Source organism: Rana temporaria, chromosome 5, assembly GCF_905171775.1.
Source record: "Rana temporaria chromosome 5, aRanTem1.1, whole genome shotgun sequence".
NCBI classification, from domain to species: domain Eukaryota; kingdom Metazoa; phylum Chordata; class Amphibia; order Anura; family Ranidae; genus Rana; species Rana temporaria.
This window is the reverse complement of record NC_053493.1, coordinates 391,407,551-391,417,132: the sequence shown is the minus strand read 5'-3', so window position 1 is coordinate 391,417,132 and position 9,582 is coordinate 391,407,551. Positions and strand designations below refer to the sequence as shown.

At 42.6% G+C, this 9,582-nt stretch overlaps 1 protein-coding gene across 3 annotated transcripts in view; it reads right to left on the bottom strand.

Annotated features, from left to right (window-relative positions):
* Nucleotides 1-1,529: 1,529 nt before the first annotated feature.
* Nucleotides 1,530-9,582, bottom strand: part of NTAQ1 (N-terminal glutamine amidase 1) — a 42,485-nt gene continuing 34,432 nt past the window's right edge. For all 3 annotated transcript variants that reach the window (XM_040354926.1, XM_040354925.1, XM_040354924.1), the window contains exon 6: nt 1,530-1,952. In XM_040354926.1, coding sequence (XP_040210860.1) covers nt 1,846-1,952 — 107 coding nt within the window. In that variant the 3' untranslated portion in view covers nt 1,530-1,845. The remainder of the gene's footprint in view (nt 1,953-9,582) is intronic.

The window sequence follows — 9,582 nt, the reverse complement described above, 5'->3', positions numbered from 1 at the left end:
CGAAAGGTGTACGAGGACGTATACCTGTCGGATCTAACCCAGATGCCGTCGTATCTTGGTTTGAGGATTCAAACCAAAGATACGACGCGGGTAATTTGAAAGTATGCCGGCGTATCAGTAGATACGCCGGCGTACTCTGTCTGTGGATCTGCCCCTATAGAAATATGTGCTTTGTTCAGATTTCATACTTGAGGTCTACCACCACTTGCCGACCGCCGCATGTATATATACACACACATTGGCAGAATGGCACAGCTGCATAAAGGAGCGTACCTGTACGTCCCTTTGAATTTGCCGTTGCGTGCTCGCGATTGTCTCACGGAGCAGCATAACGGAGAGATGCCTATGTAAACAAGGCATGTCCCTGTTCTTCCTAGTGACAGGACACAAAAGCAGGGCAGTACCTTATATACTCGAGTATAAGCAGAGTTTTTCAGCCCTTTTTTTAGGGCTGAAAATACACCCCTTGGCTTATACTCGAGTCAGTGTACCTGAAAATCTTCTTAGACTGCGGGCGGAATCCATTGTTTAAATATTGCGGCTTCCTCCTGGTCCCGTTCCACGATAGGCGTTTCCAGCAGTGAGTGAGTGTTCCGCCTATCACGAAGGTTCGCTCATTCTCGGACTCCATTTCCCAGCAGGCACTGTGTTCCGCCTATCATGGACGTTCTCTTGTCAGAGGATGAAAAGACGTCCGTGATTGGCGGAACACTGAACATAGTGCCTGCTGGGAAACGGAGTCCGAGAATGAGAGGACCTCTGTGATAGGCGGAACACTCACTCACTGTTTGCTGTAAACGCCTATCACGAAACAGGACCAGGAGGAAGCCGCAATATTTAAACAATGGACACTCGCAGTCTAAGGCCGCGTACACACGGTCGAACATGTCCGCTGAAACTGGTCCGTGTGTACGGCCTAGCGGACAGGTTTCCAGCGGACAAAAGTTTCTTAGCAAGCTAAGAAACTTGTCCGCTGGAAACATGTCCGTCGGACATGTCCGATGGTTAGTACACCTAATAGGACATGTCCGCTGGTTATGACGTGTAACCAGCGTCCCGAAATCCCGCGCATGCGTCGAATTGATTCGATGCATGCGTGGAAGCATTGCACTTCCGTGTTTGAGAACGTCGGTGTCTTCTACGTCACCGCGTTCTCTGTCCGCGGGGATTTTGGTCTGATGGTGTGTACACACATCAGACCAAAAGCTCCCAGGAGACATGTCCGATGAAAACGGTCCGCGGACCGTTTTCATCGGACATGTCTCCTCGTGTGTACAGGGCCTTAGAAGAATTTCAGGTACAATGACTCAGGCACAGAAAGGCTGCAATGGACACGGTGAGGTGGCAATAGGCACAGTAAAGTGGCAGTGGGCACAGTGAGGTTGGGCACAGTGAGGCGTGCAAATGGGCATTGTTGACCCTCTTTTCCGCTTACATTTGCTGCATTTCCCCCCCTCGACTTATACTCGAGTATATACGGTATATTATTATTTTAATAATAATTAAAAAAAAATACCCTTTACAACCACTTTAAATTAAAGCATGGTATATTTTATTACAGGCTTATATGAAGATCCTTAATATTGACAATCATTTTTCCCCTCTTAAAATTGAGAAAGTCCTGCTGGTGACTAAAAAAATAATAAAAGTGGTTCCTTAAATAGTCTTATGTAGCGGTGTGCGTCCTCCAGCAGGTTGTACGAGGCTCCTGTGCACCGGAGAGCTGGGTAAAGCCGAGAAGCGGAACACGGACAATGGACAGAATGAATTATGCAGAGTGGAAACTTGTTCTGAATATCTGGTCTCCCTGCATTGTCCTCCTGAATGATGAGCAGACCCAACACATCATACGGGGGTGCCGAAGCACTCTGTGAACTCCTCCAGTGTATACACTTTGCCATAGCCCACGGCAGGGTCCATACTGATGAAGTCATCCAGGTTCATCGAGGATTCTGAAACCAACAAATCAAACTTAGTGCTCTGGCTGATAAACATTGCTATGTATTGGTAAAGACTGCCAATGCAAACATTCATAAGCATAGGAATAACTGTGCAAAAAAAAAGATCATCCCTGTGTCCTCATTGCAAGGATTTTGTCCAGGCGAGAGGATAGTAATAGTTTTAAGAATCCAAAGAACTGAGCGAGGTGGGGTTCACCGCTCCAGGGAAATCCCAAGTGCAATTGTGGATAAGTCCAGGTGGATGTGGGTGCTGGCAATGGAAAATAGCAAAGGACGGATGGACGGCCGCACACCAAAGAACTCTTGAGTTGTCTTTATTAAAGGAACATGAGCAAACACCGCAAATACACAGCAGAAATCAAAAACATCCGACGCGTTTCACACTTAGTTAGTGCTTATTCATGGCCATGAATAAGCACTAAGTGTGAAACGCGGCAGCTGTTTTTGATTTATTTTTTTCACAAGAAAGGCTGTTTTTGATTTCTGCTGTGTATTTGTGGTGTTTGCTTATGTTCCTTCAATAAAGAGTTCTTTGGTGTGCGGCCGTCCATCCGTCCTTTGCTATTTTCCATAGTAATAGTTTTACTTACCTGATCCTCCACTCCTCCGACAGGCAGCGCTCCCCCGTGATTGATGGATTTCACTTGGAGTCCTCACATCCAGATCTAGTCTTGATGATGTAAGGACCCCAGACCGCTAGAGCAGCGTTTCTCAACTCCAGTCCTTAAGGCGCACCAACAGGTCATGTTTTCAGGTTTTCCATTATTTTGCACAGGTGATTTGATCAGTTTCACTGCTTTAGTAATTACCAGACCCGTTTCATCTGAGGGAAATCCTAAAAACATGACCTGTTGGGGCGCCTTGAGGACTGGAGTTGAGAAACACTGCGCTAGAGCACAGGGGTGCACAAGCTGCGGGGAGAAGTGGAGGATCGGGTAAGTTGATTTTCTTTTAATTCAATTAATCCTTGCAGTGTAGGCACAGCCCCGTCGCAAGGGGTATTTTTTTTGGGTTGAGCTTTAACCACTTCAATACCGGGCACTTTCGCCCCTTCCTGCCCAGGACATTTTTGAGCTTTCAGTGCTGTCACACTTTGAATGACAAGCAACACTAACTAAATTTTTATCATTTTGTTTCCACAAATAGAGCTTTCTTTTGGTGGTATTTGATCACCATTGGGGTTTTTATTTTTTGTTAAACAAACTAAAAATTAGCGAAATTTTAGACAAAAAAAAACAATTTTTTTTTTCGTTTCGGTTATTAAATGTTGTTTTCTCCCGACCGGCACTGATGAGAAGGCAGTGATATGTAGAATTGATGGGCACCGATAGGTGGCATTGATGAACACTAATAGATGGCACTGATGGGCAGCACTGATCGGGCAGGTAATGACAGGTGTTAATGCTGGGCACTGATTGGCACTGTAATGGAAACTTATTGGCACTATGGTGGGTGCTGATTGGCACTTTATTGGGCACTGACAAGAAGTTATGATGGGGCACTGACTGGTAGCTACTGTACACCGATTGGCAGCTGATGGGTACATTTGATGGGGGCTGTGCTGATAATCAATGTGCTGATTATCAGCACAGACCCCCCCCCTCTGACGGGAGAGCCGCAGATTGGCTAACCGCTAAATGTAGAAATTTCATCACAACATATGTCAGCAATCTACATAAAAGTTGTAAACTAAATAATATAATAACGCGTTGGCTAGTGATGCCATCTTATCAAACAAATTAGGAGGGAGGTGTCTAAGTGAGAAGAAAAAAGGGGGGTGGTATATACAAGACGTCCAATTAGGGAGGTGGCCAAATCACCCTTCCTAGTTTATTTTACTTATTCTTGACACCTTAAAGGGGTTGTAAAGGTACAATTTGTTTTCCCTAAATAGCTTCCTTTACCTTAGTACAGTCCTCCTTCACTTACCTCATCCTTCCATTTTGGTTTTAAATGTCCTTATTTCTTCTGAGAAATCCTCACTTCCTGTTCTTCTGTCTAACTCTGCACAGTAATGAAAGGGTTTCTCCCTGGTGTGGAGTGTTGTGCTTGCCCCCTCCCTTGGACTAAAGGAGAGCAAGGACGCCCACTAACACACAGCTCCTTTCTCTATCTGCAACGTAGAGAGCGTCCTGACTCTCCTGTAGTCCAAGGGAGGGGGCGAGCACGACACTCCACACCAGGGAGAAAGCCTTGCATTACTGTAGACTGCACTATGGTAAAGGAAGCTATTTAGGAAAACATTTTTTTTTACCTTTACAACCCCTTTAAAAGGAATGCTATCTTATCTTGCTGTAGTTCAACTGCTGTCAAAGTGTTTCTTTTCTAAGCAGTGGACTTAAAAACTTACAATGAACTGTTCTATAGTATAAATATTAATTGTATGAACTACTATGAAAACGAATAACTTTTCTTAATATTGAACTAACATTTGCTTGATTTTCAAATAGCTAGAGGAGGTTAAATCAATGTTTGTTGCCGATTGCAGTGACGAGAAAAATTCGAATTAACAGGATAGAAAATGTTTTTCCAAACTTTAAAGGCTACATTCACACTGGCGATTAGGGCAGAGCGAATAGTAGCCACAGGAATCAGAGTCTTGCTGTGGCTCTCACTGGCTAGGTGCGGCAGTCAGCCCCGCCCACCATAATGACATGTGGTATAAGTGTGTATTAATTTGCATATTGAATGTCTAAAATGTTTCCATGTTTGTCCACCATTTAGTGTTGTATATATTTTATTGTGTGCAACCTATCACCTTTTGGTTGCTAGGCAGTCTTTATGGCCACGATGGATGTTTTTTCTTATTGGCCAATTAACTACATTGGACACAGATGATGAACCTCTCCTCTCACTAAGGCCAACCCATTGGTTAGAAGGGGTACAAATACCCAGCGCTTGTCACTTGGCTCCTGTAACGGTCAGGGGTTAACACCGTTCGCGATCTCCCATTCCATCAACCCAAGACAGCTTCCGACACCCCAACCATCCAGAAGACCCAATCCATTCCATAAGAATTCCCCCAGAATTAAGACAAGACAAGCTCTGTTCTTTCTGAGTCAAATGAATGAACGCTTTAATGGTTAGCTCTCAGGTTTATATAGTTACAAGGCATGTTTCAGTAATCACAGGACAATCAAGCTCTCCACCCCCAACATCACTCAATGGGCTCCAATACACCTTCTTTTAGACAATGACATCCAGTTGAGCTAATATTCCACCAGACATTCCGTCTCCGACAATAAGTGATTCACCTGCATACTACACATTTCTATGTGAGACGTTTTGGCCCCGATCTGACATAATTACTACAGTTGACAAGTACATTCCACACATAAAACAGTATTAGCATACATAATGAGAGATCTAGGAGCCAGGCTGTCTACCAAGCTCAAATCCACCTCACCCCAGTACAGACTCAATTAGCATCTCAACAGCCTATGTTACACAGAGTCACTATTGACCGGTAGGGTCAGAATAAGCCAACAACTTGTAATTAGTTCTTTGCAGACTTTAAGGAATATATTGTGGATTACTGTCCATGCTAAAACAATCCAACATATGTCCCTTATTTCCTGGCTCAATCTGTGCCCAAAAGTGACTCCTGTTACAGCTCCTATCCCTGAGGAAGTCACGTGACCAGTGACGCAACGCATCGGGTAGAGCCTTGTGACGTTAGTTCTGGTGGTGTTTTAACAGAAGTACGATGAGGAGGCCTGTGTGTCACTACTCCCATTGTTTTTTTAACCATACTTGATGTAAGCAGTTTTTTTACGAAATAAATTTACTTTTCATTTGGTAATGTTGCACTATGGCTGTTCTTTGTTTCCTTTGAGTGCCATTTATACAAGAAGTGAAATTCCTTGGAGCGAGCCGTTTCCTCTATATGTGGAATTACCCAAGATGTTTTGATGCCAAGTTTTGGACGTAGTTCTTCGTCTTCACCTGGAACCTAGATGCCTTTACAGATCCATCAGCAGGATTCCTTATCCGACTATCTGATGAACCTTGTTTGACCCTTGGGTCATTATTGGAGGTGAGCGACCAATTCATAAATTTAACAGTCGATGTTTGGATAGATGTTTTATCATTTTTTTCTTCTATCAAGTTATCCCTATGAGATTTTTGCCTTTATATGAACTGACTCCTAACATTGGGCTTTAGTTGGACTTTATTCACATGTTTGGATACTCATCATATTTTTTCTTTGGGTATATTACTTTATAGCACATTATTGAATAAGCGCACCATTCCTATCTTTTCCTTCACCATAATGACAGATCGCTGGCAGTCACAGCTATTCGATACTGTCCGCACACAGTGACCTGTCATCGTGGGTTGGGCTGGCAGACACACCTAGCCAATGAGAGCCACAGCATGAATCTCTGATTCTTGCCGCTACTGTTCGCACCGACCGAAAATCACCAGCGTGAATGTAGCCTAACAGTGAATGATAATTTTGTTTGGGAACTTGCTTTCATTTCATGATTGGTATAAGCAAATAACATTTTGAACTAGATTCAAAAGACATTCGTCAAGACATTAGATGTTCAGTGGAACCTTAGTTTACGAGTAACGCAGTAAACAAGCATTTTGAAAGACGAGCAACTGTTTTTTTTTTTTAATCCTGACTTGTGAGTGTTTTCTCGTAAAATTTGCAGAATTCAAGCTAATGGGGTGTGCAGTATACTATTTGACCGGGGGTGCCGGTAACACTTGTAACGGTTCTGTGACGTTTCGGGAATAAGTATTTCCGAGTGATTCCAAGAGTTTCCGAACGGCTCTGAACCGTTCCGATTGTGTCACCTTGTGTTTCATAGGCTCTTTGGCACCCCCCTTTCTCTGGTCACATACGGTATTGCATGCCATAGAAGTCAATGCGGAACTAATTATCTTCATTTCCATTGACTTCTATGGGGAAACTTGCTTTGATATGCAAGTGCTTTGGATTACAAGCATTCTCCTGGAACGGATTATGCTTGTAATCCAAGGTTCCACTGTACTGATTGTCACCACATTGATCACATGGTACGGTTTACAGTGCTGATCTCTTAAAGCGGAGTTCCGGCCACAATTTCACTTTTTAAATATAAATACCCTTGTAATACACAAGCTTAATGTATTCTAGTAAAGTTAGTCTGTAAACTAAGGTCCGTTTTGTTAGGTTGTTACAGCATTTAGACACTTTATAAAATAGAAATTGACTGGGGCCAACTTAAGTTTGGGCATCATGAAGCCAGACTGTATGACTTCCTGGATTTCAGCCTGGCAGATCTCGCACATGCTCAGTGCTGCACAAGCAGTGTCAGATCAGGTTTCAGCACCTGTGCTGTCCAAGTCACATGATTCTTTGAGACTGGGGAGTGCACAGACTCCTGGAAAGTTACACCCACTACAATCCCAGGAGTCTGTGCGGTGTAGGTTAGGAAGCATTAAGCACCTAGGTGCAGGAAGTGGGAAGATTAACTATTCTGCCTAGCAACAACACTTTGAAGGCATCTAAAAAAATATATATATATTTCGTAAAGGACTAATGACATTTTTTTAAAACTACTGATGTAATGTTATATTTATGGGTGGAACTCCACTTTAACTTCCCCTTACAACAACGTAAGGAGAGAGAACGTGTAATTGTGAATGGGGGACTGAATAAATGATCAGCAGCTAAAGATAAATTCTAGATCAGTGACACAGGAATCATCTGGTAATGAAGTGGTATTACAGGCTGGCACCCAAGTGGTTAAACAAGTAAAAAAAAAAAAAAGTTATTTATAAAGAATGTTTGGATAATTCTGTATATATTTTTAGAAAAACCATTGAGGGCCATTTTATTTTGATAGGATGTGGTGCATTACCACACGTGCGTTTACATGCAACATTCTTTACAGCGCACATATGGTTCACATCTGTCCATTGCAGGGTGCCGGTCATTTAAATTAAATGTCACCATATTGCCACAATGTAACAGTTTGAATGGTCTCCGATATTTTCAAGAACCCCAGAAAGACAAATCTTTTTGTTTATATACATACATATACACAGTACAGACCAAAAGTTTGGACACACCTTCTCATTCAAAGAGTTTTCTTTATTTTCATGACTATGAAAATTGTAGATTCACACTGAAGGCATCAAAACTATGAATGAACACATGTGGAATTATACATAACAAAAAAGTGTGAAACAACTGAAAATATATTTCATATTCTAGGTTCTTCAAAGTAGCCACCTTTTGCTTTGATTACTGCTTGGCACACTCTTGGCATTCTCTTGATGAGCTTTAACTACTTGCCGACCGCCCACCATCGTTATACGTCATCACTTTAAAGATGAATATCTCGGTAACGGCAGCAGCTGCTGCCACAATCGAGATATTCATCTCTTCAGTGGGCGGTCCGGTACACGATAACGGCGGTCTCCGCGAGATCGCCGTTATCGGTGGCGGGAGAGGGCCCCCCCCTCCCGCGCCCTCCGCCGCTTACCGTAGCCGTCGGTAGCGGCGGAGGAGATCGGGACCGTTCGGCTGGTGACGAGACTGAAGGAAAAATCTCCTTCGCCCGTCCCCATAGCTCTGCTGGGTGGAAGTGACGTCAAAACGTCAGTCCCGCCCAGCGTCTTAAAGCAACATTTTTTTTTTTTGTCATTTGAAAAAATGACATTTCCAAATTTTTTTTTTTTTTTTTGCATTTAAGCCTAAATATGAGATCTGAGGTCTTTTTGACCCCAGATCTCATATTTAAGGAGGACCTGTCATGCTTTTTTCTATTACAAGGGATGTTTACATTCCTTGTAATAGGAATAAAAGTGATCATTTTTTTAATTTTTTTATTTCAGTGTTAAAAATTGTAAAATAAATAAAAATAAATGCGAAAACCCCCCCAAATTTTTTTTAAAGCGCCCCGTCCCGACGAGCTCGCGCGTAGAAGCGAACGTATACGCAAGTAGTGCCCGCATATGAAAACGGTGTTCAAACCACACAAGTGAGGTATCGCCGCGATCATTAGAGCGAGAGCAATAATTCTAGCCCTAGAGCTACTCTGTAACTCAAAAAATGCAACCTGTAGAATTTTTTAAACGTCACCCATCGAGATTTTTATGGGTAAAAGTTTGACGCCATGCCACGAGCGGGCGCAATTTGTAAGCGTGACATGTTGGGTATCATTTTACTTGGCGTAACATTATCTTTCACAATATATAAAATTGGGCCAAATTTATTGTTGTCTTATTTTTTAATTTAAAAAAGTGATTTTTTTCCAAAAAAAGTGCGCTTGTAAGACCGCTGCGCAAATACGGTGTGACAAAAAGTATTGCAATGACTGCCATTTTATTCTCTAGGGTGTTAGAAAAAAATATATAATGTTTGGGGGTTTTAAGTAATTTTCTAGCAAAAAAAAAATGTTTTAGTCTCGTAAACACTGACACCCCATCACTCTCCTTCTTGGTCAGATAGCCCTTACACAGCCTGGAGGTGTGTTTGGGGTCATTGTCCTGTTGAAAAATAAATGATGGTCCAACTAAACGCAAACCGGATGGAATAGCATGCCACTGCAAGATGCTGTGGTAGCCATGCTGGTTCAGTATGCCTTCAATTTTGATGAAATCCCCAACAGTGTCACCAGCA